We start from the raw sequence: 21445 nt of genomic DNA on the forward strand, positions 1-21445 counted from the left end.
GTTTCACCATGTTGGTCAGGCTGGTCTTAAACTCCCAACCTCAGGTGATCCGCCCGCCTTGGCCTCCAAAGTGCTTGGATTACAGGCGTGAGCCACCACGCCCGGCCCTATTTACCTTTTTCTTTCCCAAAATGAGTTTAGGAATTTTTTCAGGTGTGTCTTTTATGACTGGGTGATTTCAAGCAGAATTCCAAGGCTTATTTTAAAATGCAACCAAGAAAAACAATAGGGAAAATCTCTCCTGCGTTTTGGCTGTAGAAAATAAATACGTTTCCGGTCAGGCACAGTAGCTCATGCCTGTAATCCTAGCACTTTGAGAGGCCGAGGCTGGTGGGTCTCCGGAGGTGGGAGTTTGAGACCAGCCTGGCCAATGTGGCGAAACCCAGTCTCTACCAAAAATACTAGAACTAGCCGGGTGTGGTGGTGGGGGTCTATAATCCCAGCTACAGGGGAGGCTCAGGCAGGAGAATCGCTTGAACCCAGGGGGCGGAGTTTGCAGTGAGCTGAGATTGTGCCACTTCACTCTAGCCTGGGTGAAAATGTGAAACTCCATCTCGGAAAAAAAAAAATTTCCACATGATAATTTGATAGATAATTGGTGAGTTACCTATAGTCATAAAAATATCCCTTCCTCTTTTTGCAGGGTAAATTTGTGACAGTGAATATTTCTGTTCTGTATCCTGTTATCTGGACTTGTGAGTTTCATGCTAAAATTTATGAAATAAGCCGGGCGCCCTGGCTCACGCCTGTAATCCTAGCACTTTGGGAGGCCGAGGTGGGTGTATCACTGGAGGTTAGGAGTTCAAGACCAGCCTGGCCATCAATGGTGAAACCCCATCTTTTAAAAAAAAAAAATTATGAGATAAAACTTCGTACCTCCTAGAAATGTTCCCATATGACTAATTGTTTACTACATGATTTTTAATGGAAAAATAAGACATATATTGTCTAAAAGGAACATTTTTGCTTTTCTCATTGAGGTGTAAAATTTAAGCACCTTATAATTTTGTCCCTTTAGATGAACATTGTGTTTGAATAATATTTAATTTTTCACACGTGTAGTTTTGAAAACCAGCTTAAATAACTCTGACATGGAATTCAGAGCTTGAGCCTAATACCTCCAAGCTCTGTTACCCAGACTGGAGTACAGTGACATTATCTCAGATCATTGTAGCCTCAACTTCTCAGGCTCAAGCAATCCTCTTCTGCTTTAACTCCCCAAGTAGCTGGGACTACAGGTGTATACCAGCAGGCCTGGCTAATGTTTTTTGTTTTTTTTGGTATTTTTTGTAGAAACAGAGTGTTGTGGCCAGGCGCGGTGGCTCACGCATATAATCCCAGCACATTGGGAGGCCGAGGCGGGTGGATCACGAGGTCAAGAGATCGAGACTATCCTGGTCAACATGGTGAAACCCCATCTCTACTAAAAATACAAAAATTAGCTGGGCATGGTGGCACGTGCCTGTAGTTCCAGCTACTCGGGAGGGTGAGGCAGTAGAATTGCTTGAACCCAGGAGACGGAGGTTGCGATGAGATTGCGCCATTGCACTCCAGCCTGGGTAACAAAAGCGAAACTTCATCTCAAAAAAAAAAGAGAAACAGAGTGTTGCTCTGTTCCCTGGCTGGTCTCAAACTTTAAAGCTCAGGCAATTTACCTGCCACATTCTCCCAAAGTGCTGAGATTACAGGTGTTAGCCACCATGCCCAACCATACCATATTTTCTTTATCCAGCATATGGTTGATAAGCATTTAGGTTCATTCCCTGTCTTTGCTTTTGTGAATTGTGCTGTAATAAAGATGCGTATGTCTTTATAATAGAATAATTTATATTTCTTTCTGTATATGCCCAGTTATGAGGTTGCTGGGTCAAAAGATAATTCTCTTTTTAGTTCTGTGAGGAATTGTCATATTGCTTTTCATAATTGTTGAACTAACTTACACTCCCGCTAGCAATGTAAACTTACCAGGATCTGTTATCTTTGACTTTCTAATACTAGCCATTCTCATTGGTGAGAGATGATATTTCATTGTGGTTTTTCTTTGAATTTCTGTAATGATTATTGATGAGCATTTTTTATATGCTTGTTAGCCACATGTATGTCTTCTTTTAGAAAGTGTTTTTCTTTTTTTTTTTAAAGACGGGGTTTAACCATGTCGGTCAGGCAAGTCTTGTACTCCTGACCTCAAATGATCCATCTGCCTTGGGCTCCAAAGTGCTTGGATTACAGGCGTGAGCCACCACGCCCGGCCTAAAAAGCATTTTTTCAGTATGTTTTGCCTATATTTTATGTTTTTATTCTTTATTTATGTATTTACTTATTATTTTGAGATGGGGTTTTGCCATATTGGCCAGGTTGGTCTTGAACTGCTGGACTTAGGTGATCCATCTGCCTGGGCCTCCCAAAGTGCTGGGATTACAGGCATGAGCGACTGCCGCACCTGACCTATTTTTATTGAGGTCTTCATTTTATTTTATTTTTTTGATTACCTTTTAGGTTTTGGGGTACATGTGAAGAACATGCAATATTGTTGCATAGGTACACACATGGCAGTGTGATTTGCTGCCTTTCTCCCAATCACCTATATGTTGGCATTTCTCCCCATGCTATCTCTCCCCAACTCCCCACCCCCTGCTGTCCCACCCCTACTTACCCCCGACATACCACAGTGTGTGATGCTCCCCTGCCTGTGTCCATGTGTTCTCATTGTTCAACACCCGCCTATGAGTGAGAACATGCGGTGTTCGATTATCTGTTTTTGTGTCAGTTTGCTGAGAATCATGTTTTCCAGGTGCATCCATGTCCCTACAAAGGACACAAACTCATCATTTTTGATGGCTGCATAATATTCCATGGTGTATATGTGCCACATTTTCCCTGTCCAGTCTATCATCGATGGGCATTTGGGTTGGTTCCAGGTCTTTGCTATTGTAAACAGTGCTGCAATGAATATTTGTGTGCATCTGTCCTTACAGTAGAGCAATTTATAATCCTTTGGATATATACCCAGTAATGGGATTGCTGGGTCAAATGGAATTTCTATTTCTAGGTCCTTGAGGAATCGCCACACTGTCTTCCACAATGGTTGAATTAATTTACACTCCCATGAATAGTGTAGAAGTGTTCTATTTTTCCACTCCTTTCCAGCATCTGTTGTCTCCAGATTTTTTAATGGTCGCCATTCTAACTGGCGTGAGATGGTATCTCAATGTAGTTTTGATTTACATTTCTCTAATGACCAGTGATGATGAGCATTTTTTCATGTTTGTTGGCCTCATGTATGTCTTCTTTTGTAAAGTGACTGTTCATGTCCTTCACCCACTTTTGGATGGGCTTGTTTGTTTTTTTCTTGTAAATCTGTTTTAGTTCTTTGTAGATTCTAGATATCAGCCCTTTGTCAGATGGGTAGACTGCAAAAATTTTTTCCCATTCTGTTGGTTGCCGATTCACTCTAATGACTGTTTCTTTTGCCATGCAGAAGCTGTTGAGTTTGATTAGGTCCCATTTGTCTATTTTGGCTTTTGTTGCCTATGTTTTTGGTGTTTTGGTTATGAAGTCCTTGCCTACACCTATGTCCTGAATGGTTTTGCCTAGATTTTCTTCTAGGGTTTTTATGGTGTTAGGTCTTATGTTTAAGTCTTTAATCCATCTGGAGTTAATTTTAGTGTAAGGTGTCAGGAAGGGGTCCAGTTTCTGCTTTCTGCACATGTCTAACCAGTTTTCCCAACACCATTTATTAAACAGGGACTCCTTTCCCCATTGCTTGTTTTTGTCGGGTTTGTCAAAAATCATATGGTTGGAGATGTGTGGTGTTGCCTCCGTGGCCTCTGTTCTGTTCCACTGGTCTATATCTCTCTTTTGGTACCAGTGCCATGCTGTTTTGATTACTGTAGCCTTGTAGTATAGCTTGAAGTCCAGTAGTGTGATGCCTCAAGCTTTGTTCTTTTTGCTTAGAATTTATAGTTTCAAATAATAGTTTCAAATGATAGTTTCAAATTTTGGCTATGCAGGCTCTCTTTTGGTTCCATATGAAGTTTAAGGGGTTTTTTTTCCATTTCTGTAACGAAGGTCATTGGTACCTTGATGGGGATAGTGTTGAATCTGTAAATTACTTTGGGCAGTATGGCCATTTTCACGATATTGATTTTTCCTAACCACGAACATGGAATGTTTCTCCATCTGTTTGTGTCCTCTCTTATTTTGTTGAGCAGTGGTTTGTAGTTCTCCTTGAAGAGGTCCTTTACGTTCCTTGTTAGTTGTATTTCTAGGTAATTTATTCTCTTTGTAGCAATTGTGAATTGCAGTTCGTTCTTGATTTGGCTCTCTTTAAGTATGTTATTGGTGTGTAGGAATGCTTGTGATTTTTGCACATTGATTTTGTATCCTGAGACTTTGCTGAAGTTGCTTATCAGTTTCAGGAGATTTTGGGCTGAGAGGATGGGGTCTTCTAGATATACAATCATGTCGTCTGCAAATAGGGACAATATGACTTCCTCATTTCCTATTTGAATAGCCTTCATTTCTTTTTCTTGCCTGATTCCTCTGGCTCAAACTTCCAATACTATATTGAATGGGAATGGCGAGAGAGGGCATCCTTGTCTAGTGCCAGATTTCAAAGGCAATGCTTCCACTTTTTGCTCATTCAGTATGATATTGGCTGTTGGTTTGTCATAAATAGCTTTTATTATTTTGACATATGTTCCATCAATACCTAGTTTATTGGGGCTTTTTTTGTTTTTTTTTCATAAAGGGCTGTTGAATTTTGTCGAAGGCCTTTTCTGCATCTAGTGCGATAATCATGTGGTTTTTGTCTGTGGTTCTGTTTATGTGGTGAATTACATTTATGGACTTGTGTATGTTGAACCAGCCATGCATCCCTGGGAGGAAGCCCACTTGATCATGTTCGATAAGCTTTTTGATATGCTGTTGCAATCAGCTTGCCAGTGTTTTATTGAAGATTTTTGCATCTATGTTCATCATTGATATTGGCCTGAAGTTTTGTTTTCTTGTTGAGTCTCTGCTGAGTTTTGGTATCAGGATGATATTTGTCTCATAAAATGATTTGGGAAGGATTCACTCTTTTTGGATTATTTGGAATAGTTTCAGAAGGAATGGTACCAGGTCCTCTTTGTATGTCTGGTATAATTCGGCTGTGCACCTATCTGGACCTGGGCTTTTTTTAGGTGGTAGGCTTTTAATTGCTGCTTCAACTTCTGCCCTTTTTATTGGGATATTCAGGGTTTCAACTTCTTCCTGGTTTAGGCTTGGGAGGATGCAAGTGTCCAGGAATGTATCCATTTCTTCCAGGTTTACTAGTTTATGTGCATACAGTTGTTTGTAATAATCTTTGATGATGGCTTGTATTTATGTGGAATCTGTGGTGATATACCCCTTATCAATTTTTATTGCATCTATTTGATTATTCTTTGTTTTATTTTATTATTTTAAAAATCTGGCTAGTGGTCTATTTTGTTGATCTTTTCAAAAAACCAACTCATGGATATATTGATTTTTTGAAGGATTTTTTTGTGTCTCTATCTCCTTCAGTTCTGCTCTGATCTTAGTTATTTCTTGTCTTCTGCTAGGTTTTGAGTTTTTTTTATCTTGTTCCTCTAGCTCTTTCGATTTTGATGATAGAGTGTTGATTTTAGATCTTTCCTTCCTTTTCATATGGGCATTTATTGCTATATGTTTTCCTCTAGACACTGCTTTAAATGTGTCCCAGAGACTTGATATATTGTGTCTTCATTATCGTTGGCTTCGAAGAACATCTTCCTTTCTGCCTTCATTTCATTGTTTATCCAGTCAACATTCAAGAACCAGTTGTTCAGTTTCCATTAAGTTGTGCGGTTCTGAGTTAGTTTTTGAATTCTGAGTTCTAACTTGATTGCACTGTGGTCTGAGAGACCGTTTGTTATGATTTCCATTCTTTTGCATTTTCTGAGGAGTGATTTACTTCCAATTATTTGGTCAATTTTAGAGTAGGTGTGATGTGGTGCTGAGAAGAATGTATATTCTGTGGATTTGGGGTGGAGAGTTCTGTAAATGTCTATTAGATTTGCTTGTTCGAGGTCTGAATTCAAGTCCTGGATATCCTTATTAATTTTCTGTCTCATTGATATGTCTAATATTGACAATGGGGTTCTCCCACTATTATTGTGTTGGAGTCTAGTCTCTTTGTAAGTCATTAAGAACTTGCTTTATGTATCTGGTGCTCTTGTATTGGGTGCGTATATATTTAGGATCGTTAGCTCTTCTTGTTGCATTGATCCTTTTACCATTATGTAATGTCCTTCTTTGTCTCTTTTGATCTTTGTTGGTTGAAGTCTATTTTATCAGAGATGAGAATTGCAACTTCTGCTCTTTTCTATCCTCCATTTGCTTGGTAAATCTTCCTCCATCCCTTTATTTTGAGCCTTTGTGTATCCTTGCATGTGAGATGGGTTTCCTGGATACAGCACAGCGATGGGTTTTGGCTTTTCATCCAATTTTCCAGTCTATGTCTTTTCATTGGGGCATTTAGCACATTTATGTTTAGGATTAATATTGTTATGTGTGAGTTTGATCCTGCCATTTTGATACTAGCTGGCTGTTTTGCTCATTAGTTGATGTAGTTTCTTCATTGTGTTGATGCTCTCTACCATTTGGTATGTTTTTGAAGTGGTTGGTACTGGTTGTTCCTTTCTATGTTTAGTGCTTCTTTCAGGAGCTCTTGTAAAGCAGGCCTGGTAGTAATGAAATCTCTGAGTAATTGCTTGTTCATAAAGGATTTTATTTCTCCTTCACTTATGAAGCTTAGTTTGGCCGGATATGAAATTCTGGATTGAAAGTTCTTTTCTTTAAGGATATTGAATATTAGCTCCTACTCTCTTCTGGCTTGTGGGGTTTCTTCTGAGAGATCTGCTGTGAGTCTGATCGGCTTCCCTTTGTGGATAACCTGACCTTTCTCTCTGGTTGCCCTTAGTATTTTCTCCTTCATTTCAACCCTGGTGAATCTGACGATTATGTGCCTTGGGGTTGCTCTTCGTGAGGAATATCTCTGTGGTATTTTCTGTATTTCCTGGATTTGAATATTGGCCTGACTTGCTAGGTTGGGGATGTTTTCCTGGATAATATCCTGAAAAGTATTTTCCAGCTTGGATTCATTTTCTCTGTCACATTCATGTACACCTATCAAACATAGATTAGGTCTTTTCACATAGTCCCACATTTCTTGGAGACTTTGTTCATTCCTTTTTACCCTTTTTTTCTCTAATCTTGCCTTCTCCTTTTATTTCATTGAGTTGATCATTGACCTCCTTTCCTCAGCTTGGCCTATTCGGCTGTTGAAACTTGTGTGTGCTTTGTGAAGTTCTTGTGTTTTTCAGCTCAGTCAATTGTCTTATATTCCTCTCTAAGCTGTTTATTCTTTTTAGTATTTCATCAAATCTTTTTTCAAGGTTCTTAGTTTCTTTGCATTAGGTTAGAACATGTTCTTTTAGCTCAGAGAAGTTTCTTATTACCTACCTTCTGAAGCCTTTTTCTGTCAATTCATCAGACTCATTCTCCATGCAGCCTTGTTCCCTTGCTGGTGAGGAGTTGTGATCCCTTGTAGGAGGAGAGGCCTTCTGGTTTTGGGTGTTTTCACCCATTTTGCGCTGGCTTCTTCCCATCTTCGTGGATTTATCCACCTGTCATCTTTGTAGTTGTTGACTTTCAGATTGGGTTTCCGGGTGGGTGTCCCGTTTGTTGATGAGGAAGTTATTTCTTTCTGTTTCTTAGTTTTCCTTCTATCAGGCCCCTCTTCTGTAGGACTGCTGAGGTCCATTGCAGGCCCTGCTTGTCTGGGGATCGCCTGTATTGGCTGCAGAATAGTAAGGGATTGCTGTCAGTTTCTTCTTCTGCTATCTTTGTCCTGGAGGGATACCTGCTAGATGTCTGAGCTCTCCTTTCTGAGGTGACTCTTTGGATATAAGGGGTCAGGGAGCTGCTTGAGGAGACAGTCTGTCCTTTATAGGAGCTCACGTGCTGAGCTGTGAACTCCATTGTTCATTCAGAGCTGCTGGGCAGGTACGTTTAAGTCTGCTGCAGCAGAACTCATAAGCCCCCTTTTTTTTCCCAGGTGCTATGTCCCAGGGAGTTAGGGCTTTATTTATAAGTTTCTGTTGTTCTGCTGCCTTGTTTCAGGGCTGCTTTGTCCAGCGAGGAGGCAGCCTAGTCACTGTCTGCCTGCAGAGGCTTTCCTGAGCTGCTGTGGGCTCCACCCAGTTGCCATGTGAACTTCCCTGCTGTCCTGTTTATACAGGTATAGTTAGAGCTGCCTTGGCAGTGGCGGCCCACCTCTATAATGGTGGACTCTTTCTGTAATAGCGGGCTTCCTCGGCAATGGCGGGCTGCCTCAGCAATGGCAGACTACCTCCTCAGTGGTGGACTGCCTGGGTAATGGTGGACGCCGCTCCCCAACAGAGCTGGACCGTCCCGGATTTAGCTGTGCCTGCTGTGAAACTCTCAATCCAGAGTGTTTAGTTGCTGTTTTTTTGTGGGGGTGGGACCAGCTGAACCTGATCACCTAGCTCCCTGCCTCAGACCCCTCCTTTTTCTTTTCATTTGAATGGGTGACTCTGTCTTCCAGGTGTTCCAGTCACCTGTTGAAAGGCACCAGGATCTTTGTGATTTCCTGTGCAGCAACCCATGGCACTGGCTGAAACAGCCTGGTGGAGATACGTGGGGCTTTTTTGCCCGGGAATCTTCTGGCCTGGGTGTTTCAGTCTTGTTTTTTATCAGTTGAATGGGCGACTCTGTCTCCCAGGAACTCCAGTTGCCAGCTAAAATGGCGCCCAGACCTGTGTATTTTGTACGGAGAATTGCCACGCTGGGGCACCAGCCAAAACAGCTGCGCCAGCCAAAACAGCCACGCTGGCAACCCTTGGAGCTCCTCTGCCTGGGAATCTCCTGGTCTGTGTGCAATAGAAATCCATCTGGAAATGCTGCGTCCAATCATCCTCTGCGCTTTTCTTGGAGCTGCAATCCTGAGCTGCTCCTAATCAGCCATCTTGGATCCATCCTATTGAGGTCTGCTTTTTCCCTGCAAGCTTAAGTTTCTTATAAATTATTGATATTAGACTTTTGTCAAAAGCATAGTTTGCAAATATTTAATTTTATTCTGTGTGTTGTTTGTTTAATGTGCTGCTGATTTCCTTTGGTGTGAAGAAGGTTTTTTTTCTTTTCTTTTGAGACAGTCTTATGCTTTCGCTCAGGCTGTAGTGCAGTGGCATGATCTCAGCTCACTGCACTCTCCACATCCTGGATTCAGGCAGTTCTCCTGCCTCTGCCTCCCTAGTAGCTGGGACTACAGGTGTGTGCCACCACAACCAGCTATTGTGTGTGTGTGTGTGTGTGTGTGTGTGTGTGTGTATGTGTGTATTTTTAGTAGAGATGGGGTTTCATCATGTTGGCCAGGATGGTCTCGATCTCCTGATCTTGTAATCTGCCTGCCTCAGCCTCCCAAAGTGCTGGGATTACAGACATGAGTCACCTCGTTCGGAGCGAAGAAGCTTTTTAGCTGAATTAGGTTCCATTTGTTAATTATTGGTTTTGTTGCAATTGCTTTTGGCATTTTTTTTTTTTAATAGAGATGAGATTTTACTATGCTGTCAAGGCTTGTCCTGAATTCCTGACCTCGTGATCCGCCTGCCTCAGCCTCCCAAAGTGCTGCGATTACAGGTGTGAGCCATCGCACCAGGCCTTGGCATTTTTTTTTTTTTTTTAAATTTCCGTTTCTATGTCTACAATGGTATTTCTTATTTATTTATTTTTTTTTAATTTGAAGTTTTACATTTAAATGTTCATCTTCAGTTGATTTTTGTATATGGTTTAATGAAAGCATGTAGTTCCAATCTTCTACATAGTGCTAACTAGTTATTTCAGCATCATTTATTAAAAAAGAAATTCTTCCCAGATTTATGTGGTTAGCTTTCTCAAAGACCAGGTGATTGTATGTATGTGGCATTATTTCTGGGGTCTCTGTTCTGTTGCATTGTTCTATTAGTTTGTTTTTGTACCAGAACCATGTTGCTTTGTTTACTGTAGCTTTGTAGAATAGTTTGAATACAGGTAGTTTAATGACTTAAGCTTTGTTCTTTTTGCTTATGATTACCTTGGGTATTTGGGCTCTTTTTAGAGTCCATATAAATTTTAAAATAGTTTTATTATTTATTTATTTATTTATTGTTTTTTTAGTTCTGTTAAATATTTTAGGTAGTTTGATAAAAATGGCATTAAATCTGTAATTATTTTGGCACTATGACTATTTTAATAACATTGATCTTTTTCTATCCATGAGCATAAAATGTTTTTCCAGTTGTTTGTTTAATCTTTTACTTCTTTAAGCAGTATTTTGTCAGTCTTGTCACAAAGATCTTTCACCTCACTGGTTAGCTGTGTTCCTAGATATTTTATTATCTTTGTAGTGATTGTGAATGGGATTTTGTTTTTGATATGGCTTTCAGCATGCATGTTTTTAATATACAGAGATGTTAATTTTTGTACATTTATTTTGTATCCTAAAAACTTGCTGAAGTTTCTTGTCAGTTTAGAAAGATTCTCTGCCAAGATTAGAGGGTTTTTCAGATACAGCGTTATGTCATCTGCAAATGTAAGTAAGTTTGACTTCCCCTCTTCCTGTTTGCATGCCATTTTTTTTTTATATTGCCTAATTCCTCTGGCCAGAACTTTCAATTTTGTGTTGAATAGGAGTGTTGAGAGAAGGCGTTTTTATCTTGTGCCAGTTTTCAAACAAAAGTGATTCCAGGTTGTGTGTATTCAGTATGCTGGCTGTGGGTTTTTGATAATAACTTATTATTTTGAAGTATGCACTTTACATTACTAGTTTGTTAAGGCTTTTTAACTTAAAAATGTTAAATGTTATTGAAAGCTTTTTCTTCATCAATTGACATAATTTTGTGGATTCTGTCTTTAGTTCTGTTTATGTAATGAATCACAATTATTAATACAAGTGTGTTTTTTTGTTTTTGTTTTTGTTTTGAGACCGAGTCTCACTCTGTTGCCCAGGCTGGAGTGCAATGGTGCTATCTCAGCTCACTGCAACCTCCGCCTCCCGGCTTCAAGCAATTCTCTTGCCTCAGCCTCCTGAGTATCTGGGATTACAGGTGCGTGCCACTATGCCTAGTTAATGTTTTGTATTTTTAGTAGAGATGGGGTTTCACCATATTGGCCAGACTGATCTCGAACTCCTGGAATAAACTGAGGTCTTTCCAACTTTCCGATGTAAGCATTTTTTAATGCTATAAATTTTTCTCCTAACATGGCCTTAGTTGTGTTGCAACAATTCTGGTATATTGTGTCTTTTGTTTTCATTTTTTTTTCAAAGAACTTGTTGGTTCCTGCCTTAATTTTATTATTTTCCCAAAAGTAATTCAAGTGTAGCTTGTTTAATTTCCATGTAATTTTATGGTTCAAGTGGTTTTTTTTTTTGTGTTGAATAACATTTTTATCAAGTTGTGGCCTCTGCCTGTGATTCATATAATTTTGGAATTCTTAAATTTGCTGAGGATTGTTTTGCTTCTGACTGTGTGATCAATTTTAGAGTATGTGCCACGTGGTGATGAGAAGATTGTATAGTATGTTATTTTTAGATGGAGAGTTCTGTAAAAGTCTAAGAGGACTATTTAGTCAAGCATTGAGTTTAAGTCTTGATATCTTTGTTAATTTTCTGCCTCAATAATGTGTCTATTAGTACCTGTGGGTGTTGTAGTTTCCCACTATTATTGTATCAGTATCCCATTCTCTTCATACGTTTCTTAAAAACTTATTTATGTGCACCCATCAATTTATTATAACATCTTTCTCTCTTCTGCTTTTGTTTTTTTACCATAAACATTCTTTGAAGTTCACAATTCAAATGTCCAAGAGTTCAAGAATATGTTTACTGACCTAGTTATTTTAGGAGAAAATATAAATTAAAAATAAGAGACTTTATTCACATATGTGAAAATAGAGGAGAATGTTTTGTTCATCTCTGTTGTATTAAAGCATTTAGATTATATGTAGATTTTTTTCTTTGTTTTTTTGAAATACATGTAAATTATATTAACATCTAAATAAACCTTTTGTCATTCCTTTTGACTCAGGATTGTCTTTATTCGGGACCTAAGGTTTATTGCTTTGTTTTTGCTTTGGCAAAGGTTTATTTAAAAGTTAGCAGTACAGATGATAAAGACTAAAAAATACAAAGTAAGTTTCTTTGACAGAAATGTAATTATCCAGGTAATTATTTGCAGGCTGAAGTACCTACAATGCAAAAGCAAAAATAGTTTAGTGTGTAAACTGAACAATGAAGCCTGTAGTTTGACTTTTTTTTCCTGTTTATTACTTTAAAACAATTAGCATAGTTATGTGTGGTCTTTTTAGACAACCTGCATTTATATAAATTAAACAGTATATATTCTACAATAGTATGAATATTTGGCAATATTTACTTTGAATAAATACCATAAATAGTTGTTTTAATATTGGTGCTCATACTTTTGTAATATAAAGTATTTTAACTGTACTAGTTACAATTTTTCAAAATCCTACATACATTATGAGTAGTATATTAAAATTATTAACAGATATTTATATCTAATATTCAAAGAAAATTTACTACCAAACTTACTGTAGGTATTAGTCTGACATGCTTATTAATTTATCCAATGCAGATAATTATAGTAAGCATAATTTTAGTGTCTTTTATTTTATTAAATTAAAATGCTGTGTTTTTTTCTTTTTTCTTTGAGGGGGGTATACAGTCTCCCTCTGTCGCCCAGGCTGCAGGGCAGTGGCATTATCTCAGCTCACTGCAAGCTCTGCCTCCTGGGTTCAAGCCATTGTCCTGCCTCAGCCTCCCGAGCAGCTGGGATTACAGGAATGTGCCAGCATGCCCAGCTAATTTTTGTATTTTTAGTAGAGACAGAGTTTCACCATATGGCCAGGCTGGTCTTAAACTTTTGACCTCGTGATCTGCCCGCCTCGGCCTCCCAAGGTGTTGTGATTACAGGCATGAGCCACCACACTTGGCTTACAATTTTGTTTTGTTTTCTCTCTTTCTCTCTTTCTTCCCCCTCTCCCCTGCCCCTCCCCTTTTTCTGTTTTCTGACAGTTTCATTCATTTTGCCCAGGCTGAACTGCAATGGTGCAATCTTGGCTCATTGCAATCTCTGCCTCCAGCTTTCAAGTGATTCTCCTGCCTCAACCTCCTGAGTAGCTGGGATTACAATCATTTGTCACCACTCCCGGTTTATTTTGTATTTTTAGTAGAGATGAGGTTTCTTTATGTTGGTCAGGTTCTCAAACACCTGACATGAGGTGATTTGCCCACCTGGGCCTCCTAAATGGTGGGATTACAGGTGTGAGCCACTGCACCTGGCCTTTCAGTTTTGTTTTCTAACAGTCGTGTTATTGTGGAGTTTTCCTGGGGCTGGAGAAAATATTTCTTGTAATTATATTTCCCAAACACTGTCTAGAATTAGAAGACATACTGTAAACACATAAGGTTCCTACCAAGCTTTACTCTAGAGGGGCCTTTCCATTCCAGGCTTTTCTTGAACTTACAGTTATCCTGTAAAGTGCATGTTGTCTCCTAAATATGCAGGCAGAATTATGTCTCTGCATGTTTGGTATCTATAGTCCTCTACAATCACTTCTAGAGAGGCTAGATGAGATTACTGCACACTTTCCAGGGGAGCAGTCAATCATTTTACCTCTTTCAGTGACTTGCATTGTAAGACCTCAAACGGATTGAGAGCTCATGGGTCCTAGAAACGCAATTAGAGTAACATGAGTGCATTTAGTAGACATGTAGATATGCAAATGTCCACTTTCCTTTTTCTCCTCTTGCTAAAATGCTCAAATGTGCAGGCAGCATGTGCTGCTACTCCACCCATTTTGGACCTAAATCTGCAGCCCCAAATTACAAATCTAGGTCTTGAGATTTTATCTGAGGAATGAAAGCCCTTTTAGTTATCAAACACAGAGAGACATTAAAATGAGAGCACAGTTATGTCTTTCTCCCCCTTTCAACTACCTATCTCTTGAAACTGTTCACGATTGCCACAAGTATGTATAAATTAAACTAATAATGTCACAGAAGACACTATATCATATACCCTAACCCTTAGTGATGTATAGCCAATCCATAATCAAAGTTATTTCTTTAAATAAAGAAGACTTTCCTGTTTCTTCCACTTTTTGACCGAGTACTGCTTGAAAGGAGTGCTGCTGAAACTGTAACCAAAGGAGGCATTATGCTTCCAGAAAAATCTCAAGGAAAAGTATTGCAAGCAACAGTAGTTGCTGTTGGATCAGGTTCTAAAGGAAAGGGTGGAGAGATTCAACCAGTTAGTGTGAAAGTTGGAGGTAAAGTTCTTCTCCCAGAATATGGAGGCACCAAAATAGTTCTAGGTGACAAGGATTATTTTCTATTTAGAGACGGTGACATTCTTGGAAAGTACGTAGACTGAAATAAATCACTATTGAATTGCATCAACATGAAGCAGCCCATTCTACTGAAGTTCTGAAATCTTTTATCATGTAAATAATTTCCATATCTCTCTTTTATAAAAAGCTAATGATAACTAATGACCAAAAAAAAAAGACTGCCTGAGAAACAACTTTTTTTTTTTTTTTTTAAATAGAGTCTCGCTCTGTCACACAGGCTGGAGTGCAGTGGCACCATCTCGGCTCACAGCAACCTCCACCTACCAGGTTCAAGCAGTTGTCCTGTCTCAGTCTCCTGAGTAGCAGAGATTCCAGGTATCTGCCACCATGCCCAGCTAACATTTTTGTATTTTTATTAGAGACAGGGTTTCACTCACTATCTTGGCTTTGCTGGTCTTGAACTCCTGGCCTCTTTTATTTTTCTTCTTTTTATGAGAGATAGTCTTGCTTTTGTTTTCCAGGCTGGAGTGCAATAGCAATCTTGGCTGACTGTAACCTTAGCCTCTCAGGTTCAAGTGGTTCTCCTGCCTCAGCCTCCCAAGTAGCTGGGATTACAGGCACCTACTGTTACACCTGGCTAATTTTTGTATTTTTAGTGGAGACATTGTTTCACCATTTTGGTCAGGCTGGTCTCGAACTCCTGACCTCAGGTGATTCGCCCCCCCCACCCCCCTTGGTCTCCCAAAGTGCTGGAATTACAGGTGTGAGCCACTGTGCCTGTCCGAGAAACAACTTTTTGTCAGTTCACTCTGTTGTTTCTTTTTGGTTTTACAAATCCCCCCACTTTTTTTTTTTTTAATACAGTCTTGCTCTGTCAGGGACATGATATGGGGAAATCTCTCTTTGAACTGTACTTTACTTGCTGTAACACCCAAAACTGCAGCTAGGTTAATCCCACCTAGAATCTTCACATAAGTTTTGCCCTCTGCCTCATATTTACAAGACAATGTAGACTTTGGATAGAATATGTATGGAAAACTAAGAGGAGGCATTTTCTGCATTGCACAATGTCAACACAGAGATCTTTGAGAGTGTGGCTCTTTGAGCTTTTCAGGTCTTGTTCAGTGACCTGCTGCAGTTCTGTGAGAGGCTCGAAGACTAAACAGAATCTGATGGCAGAATCTATAAGTGTAAACAAGTATCTTAGGAGTGAAAGATCAAGACTGAACTCTCCAGAGCCATAAGCACAACTATACCTTTGCATAAAAATGTGACACTGGAGTACAGTATTCTTGTTCTTGCTCTTCCCCAAGAGCTAGCTCATCTTGACAGGTAATTTAGGTTCTCGAGCTTCACCGGGGCAGGTTCATTTTTTATTTTTTTTTATTTTTTTATTTTTTTCGAATCAGCCTGAATTGTCGGCATGGTGGCTCATGCCTGTAATCCCAGCACATTAGGAGGTCGAGGCGGGTGGATCACCTAAGGTCAGTAGTTTGAGACCAGCCTGGCCAACATGGTGAAACCACATCTCTACTAAAAATACAAATAGCCCAGTGTAGTGGCATGCACCTGTAGTCCCAGCTACTTGGGAGGCTAAGGCAGGAAAATTGCTTCAACTTAGGAGGTGGACGTTGCAGTGAGCCAATATTGCATGACTGCACTCTAGCCTGGGCAACAGAGCAAGACTCCACCTCTTTTATTTTGAATTTAAATTTTATTTTATTTTTAATAGAGATGGGGTTTCATCATCTTGGCGAGGCTGGTCTTGAACTCCTGACCTCATGATCCACCCACCTCAGCCTCCCAAAGTGCTGGGATTATAGGCATAAGCCTCCATGTCGGGCAACGAGACTCCATCTCAATAAAAAATAATAAATAGAAAAGAATTAGCCTGATTCTCTCCTGTCTGACATGTCATTGGGCCACCAGCACAGGGTCACTGGGAACCCTATCACAATCACCTAGGCATTTTTGAGTTATTTGAGAATGTCCAGAGCAGAATTTTATTAGGCTGACAAGAGTGGTAAGTCATTTCTAAGAGAAGTGACTTATTCTGTATTTGTTCTTCACCTTATAGAAGAAATGTTTTTGTTTGGTGCCCAAATGAGAGTTTCTCCGCTTTCCTTGTACTTGAGTGAAAAACAAGAAGGAGGTATGGAACTCAAACACATAAATCAATTGGCTTTCCTCTCATGTAGTCATTAGAAAAATGGATAAAGCAGACATGATCCCTACAATCAAGAAACTTTTAGTCTATACTAGCAACTGGATTAAAGGTTGAATTATGCATTATATGGTGAGTACAATAAATAGATGTGTGCAAAAGCTTGGGCTTTATTTGGACCACTTTCTTTTTACTTTTATTTTCTTTGAGACAGAGGTTTTTCTTGTTGCCTAGGCTGGAATGCGTTGGCGTGATCTGGGCTCACCACAACCTCTGCTCCCCAAGTTAAAGTGATTCTCCTGCCGCAGCCTCCCGAGTAGCTGTGACTACAGGCATTAGACACCATGCCTGGCTAATTTTGTATTTTTATTTTACTGCAGACGGGGTTTCTCCATGGTCAGGCTGGTTTTAAACTTTCAAACTCAGGTGATCCACCTGCCTCGGCCTCCCAAAGTGCTGAGATTACAGGCGTGAGCCACCACACCTGGCCCTCACTTTTTTAATATTGTTCTGACTTCTGATGTTTTCATCAGAAGGGAGATTTATGAGCAGAAGCATTGTTATTATTATTTGTATTTTTTCCTGGTGGGTGGGGACGGAGTCTCACCCTGTTGCCCAGGCAGGGTTGCAGTGGCTTGATCTCAGCTCACTGCAACCTCTGCCTTCTGGGTTCAAGTGATTCTCCCGCCTCAGCCTCTATAGTAGCGGGGATTACAGGTCTGTGCCACCACACCCCGCTAATTTTTGTATTTTTAGTAGAGACCGAGTTTCTTCATGTTGGCCAGGCTGGTGTGGAATGCCTGCCTTGGCATCCCTAAGTACTGGGATTACAGGCATGAGCCACCACACCCAGCCTATTATTTGTATTTTTTTTTTTACCTTGTTAACAATACATATTTATTTCCTAAAAAAATTATCCTAGAAAATGGAAAGTGATTTGTTTCAATTGCTTATTAGTATATGATATGAAATTGACAGGGCAGTGGCTCAAAAAGATTAAAATTACACACACTCTGAAATTTAAGTTTCTCTTAGGTAAGTTTAAGAAAAACAGAACTGGAAATACACCCAGTGGTATAGAGAACCAGATTCTACATAGGGTCCACTCCCTGCCCCAGCCCTTTTCAGATTCACCCTTTTTGGAGGCCCTATTTAGGTCTGGCCCTACCTTGGAGTCACCTCATGGAACAGAATAGAAGAGATCAGAGTTTTGAGTGATGAATCTTGTTCTACTTTTAGAGCTGGTGCTCAGAGTTTTCTGAAACCTAAAAGCAGATAAATGAGAAACATGAAGTATGCATTTTAGGGTCTCATTTCTAAATTTTTAACTTTAAAATTAGTGCTTGCAGTGACATTCTATTTAGCAACTTGTTTTCTGTCCTGCAGATCTAGCAGTTTCTTTATAAGTCACAAAAAGTGAATATAAATACCATACAAAGTTTTGTAAATTACATTAAACTCTTCCATTTCTGTTTGACTTGTGTCTGTTTGTATTTAGATTTTATTTTATACATTTTTTAAATAAAATCAAGAACAGAGAAACGGGAAGAAATAAAAATTCTGTTTTTTTTCCTAAATATTTGGAATTATTGAACACTTAGTATCAACACATAGGGTGTTATTAGAATTAAGTCCAATAATGTGTTGTTACAGTGCTCTGTAAAATCTTATTGAGCACATTTGACCTGCTTAATAAACATTGCATTAGTATTTGTATACATTTTGTTTTCTAAATACAGACTTAAGGCCTGGTGCAGTGGTTGACACCAGTAATCCCAGCACTTTGGGAGTCCAAGGCTATCTGATCATTTAAGGTCAGGTGTTCAAGACCAGCCTGACCAACATGGTAAAACCCCATCTCTATTAAAAGTACGAAGAAAAATAATTAGCCAGGTATTGTGGTGCAAAGCTGTAGTCCCAGCTACTAGGGAAGCTCAGGAAGGAGAATTGCTTGAATCTGGGAGGTAGAGGTTGCAGTAAGTGCAGATCTCATTACTGCACTCCAGCCAGTGTAACAGAGTGAGACTCCGTCTAAATAAATAAATAAATTCAGACCTAGTCAGATATTGCTGCTTTGTGTTTTCTCTGTAAACTTTAGAAAGCCAGCAAAGATTATGGTACTTTAAGATGGAGATTGGTAGTCTTTATCTGTGTGAGAAGTATCTGTGTTGTGACAAAAGTGCCAAGAGACTTTGTGTTGTGCCTGCTTTCTCTAACTAATGCTCATAATGAGACCAGGGGGAGCATCATCAGCATTGGCAGGGGTCTTATTTAAAACACCCATTCATGAACCCTTTCCAAAACTGTACAATCACATTACATAGAGTGGTACCAACATTACCAAGTGATTTATAATCTCATTAAAGCTTGAGATGCAATGCTTAGTTATGTGGTTATAAGTTTAGGCTGCTAATTAGAATCACATGGCTAATTTTCAGAACTATCTTTACTGGTGTTCTTCCTGTCACACTTTCCAATTAATGTTCTGGGTGGAAGCATTCATGTTATATTATTTAACTGCCTCATATAACTCTTAGGTTGTGGTCAGAATCAAGAATAGGGGATTTAAGATGCATTTGTGAGAGTTTAGGATTCACCTGTGCACTAAAAGGTGGTCCTAGAGCCTCTTTTCTTTGGGTTTCATAGGGACAGGGCAGTATGGCTTATATTTTCATTATTGTAGCAGAAATTGCTGGCAGGGGAGGGTGCCTGAGGATGGGAAAGGAGAAACTCATATATTTATTTTTTAATCTGTGGAGCAGCTTATTGTTTCTGAATCTCTTCTATTACAAAATACAAAATGGGTGGAATTTTTCTGTCTTGGTTCTTCTGCCTGTGGGTATGGTGGTAGCAGGTAAATGTGGTGCCAACACCATTCAAGGCATATTCTCAAGATGCAGGTGTAATTTGTCCAGAGAATCTTACCTGAGAAGAAATCCTAGAGAAGAAGGAGAAAGAGGAAAAAAAAGGCTTTCTTAATAATGAATTCTTTTTTGTTTTAAGATGGAGTTTCGCTCTTGTTGCCCAGGCTGGAGTGCAAGGCACAATCTCAGCTCACTGGCACCTGTGCCTTTCAGGTTCAAGAGATTCTCCTGCCTCAACCTCCCAAGTAGCTGGGATTACAGGCATGTGCCACCACGCCCAGCTAACTTTTGTATTTTTAGTAGAGATGGGATTTCCACATGTTGGTCAGGCTGGCCTCGAACTCCCAACCTCAGGTGATCCACCTGCCTTGGCCTTTCCAAGTACTGGGATTTCAGGTGTGAGCCACCACACCTGGTAATGATGATATGTTGAATACTTATTCTAAGTTTCTGGATACATGTGCAGAATGTGCAGGTTTATTACATAGGTAAATGTGTGCCATGGTGGTTTGCTGCACATATTGATCCATCCTCTATGTGCCCTCCCTTTTCTTCCCACTTCACAACAGGCCATGGTATGTATTGTTCCCCTCCCTGTGTCCATGTGTTCTCATTGTTCAACTCTTACTTATGAGTGAGAACATGTGTTTTTTGGTTTTCTATCACTGTTTTAGTTTGCTAAGGATGATGACTTCCAGCTTAATATGTGTTCCTGCAAAGGACATGATCTTATTTCCCTTTATGGCTGCATACTATGCCATGGTGTATATGTACCACATTTTACTTATCCAGTCTTTTATTGATGGACATTTGGATTGGTTCCATATCTTTGCTTTGTAAATAGTGATGCAATAAACTATTACATACATGTGCATGTGTCTTTGTAGTAGAATGACTTAATTCCTTTGAGTATATTCCCAGTAATGGGATTGCTGTGTCAAATGATATTTCTGATTCTAGATCCTTGAGGAATCACCACACTGTCTTCCATGATGGTTGAACTAATATACATTTTCACCAACAGTGTAAAAGCATTTCTATTTCTCCACAGCCTCACCAGCATTATTGTTTCTGACTTTTTAATTAATAATCACCTTTCTGACTAGTGTGAGATGATATCTCATTGTGGTTTTGATTGGTTTTGTCTAATTATCTGTGATGTTGAGCTACTTTTCATATTTTTGTTGGCTGCACAAATGTCTTTCAGAAGTGTCTGTTTATCTTTTGCCCAATTTTGATGAGATTGTTTGAAAACAAAGTTTCTTGTAAATTCTGGATGTTAGACCTTTATGAGATGGGTAGATTGCAAAATTTTTCTTCCATCCTGTGGGTTGCCTGTTCACTCTGATGATAGTTTCTTTTTCTGCGCAGAACCTCTTTAGTTTAATTAGATCTTGTCAGTTTTGGCTTTTGGTGCAATTGCTTTTGGCATTTTTTGTCATGAAATCTTTGCCCATTCCTATATCCTGAATGGTAGTTTCTAGATTTTCTTTTTTTCTTTCCTGTCGTTTCTTTTCTTTTCTTTTATTCTCTTCTTTCTTTTCTGTCTTTCTTGCCCAGGCTGAAGTAAAATGAGGTGATCCTGGCTCACTGCAACCTCCTCCTTTAGAGTTTAAGTGGTTCTCCTGCCTCAGCCTCCCAAGTAGTTGAAATTACAGACATGTGCCACCACACCTGGCCAATGTTTTGTATTTTTAGTAGAGCATGGGGTTTCTCCATGTTGGTCAAGATGGTCTCAAACTCCCGACCTCAGGTGATGTGCCCACTTTGACATCCCAAAGTGCTGGGATTACAGGCGTGAGCCTCAGTGCCTGGCCTCCTAGGTTTTCTTCTAGGGTTTTTACGGTTTTGGCTTTTACATTTAAGTCTTTTTTTTTTTTTTTTTTTTTTTTTTTTTTTTTTTTTTTTTTTTTTTTTTTTTTTTTTTTTTTTTTTTTTTTTTTTTTTTTTTTTTTTTTTTTTTTTTTTTTTTTTTTTTTTTTTTTTTTTTTTTTTTTTTTTT

The 21445-nt window shown here is 39.2% G+C and overlaps 1 protein-coding gene and 1 pseudogene across 2 annotated transcripts in view; both read left to right on the plus strand.

The window, feature by feature from the left end:
- The window catches only part of LOC116545285, a 16682-nt pseudogene extending 2014 nt beyond the window's left edge, over positions 1-14668 (plus strand).
- Positions 1-21445, plus strand: part of LOC116545288 (zinc finger protein 98-like) — a 37367-nt gene that overhangs the window by 2484 nt on the left and 13438 nt on the right. For both annotated transcript variants that reach the window (XM_032271866.1, XM_032271865.1), the window contains exon 2: positions 16493-16711. In XM_032271866.1, coding sequence (XP_032127757.1) covers positions 16700-16711 — 12 coding nt within the window. In that variant the 5' untranslated portion in view covers positions 16493-16699. The remainder of the gene's footprint in view (positions 1-16492; positions 16712-21445) is intronic.

Source organism: Sapajus apella, unplaced genomic scaffold, assembly GCF_009761245.1.
Source record: "Sapajus apella isolate SASKATOON/1434 unplaced genomic scaffold, GSC_monkey_1.0 scaffold254, whole genome shotgun sequence".
Classification (NCBI taxonomy): Eukaryota; Metazoa; Chordata; class Mammalia; order Primates; family Cebidae; genus Sapajus; species Sapajus apella.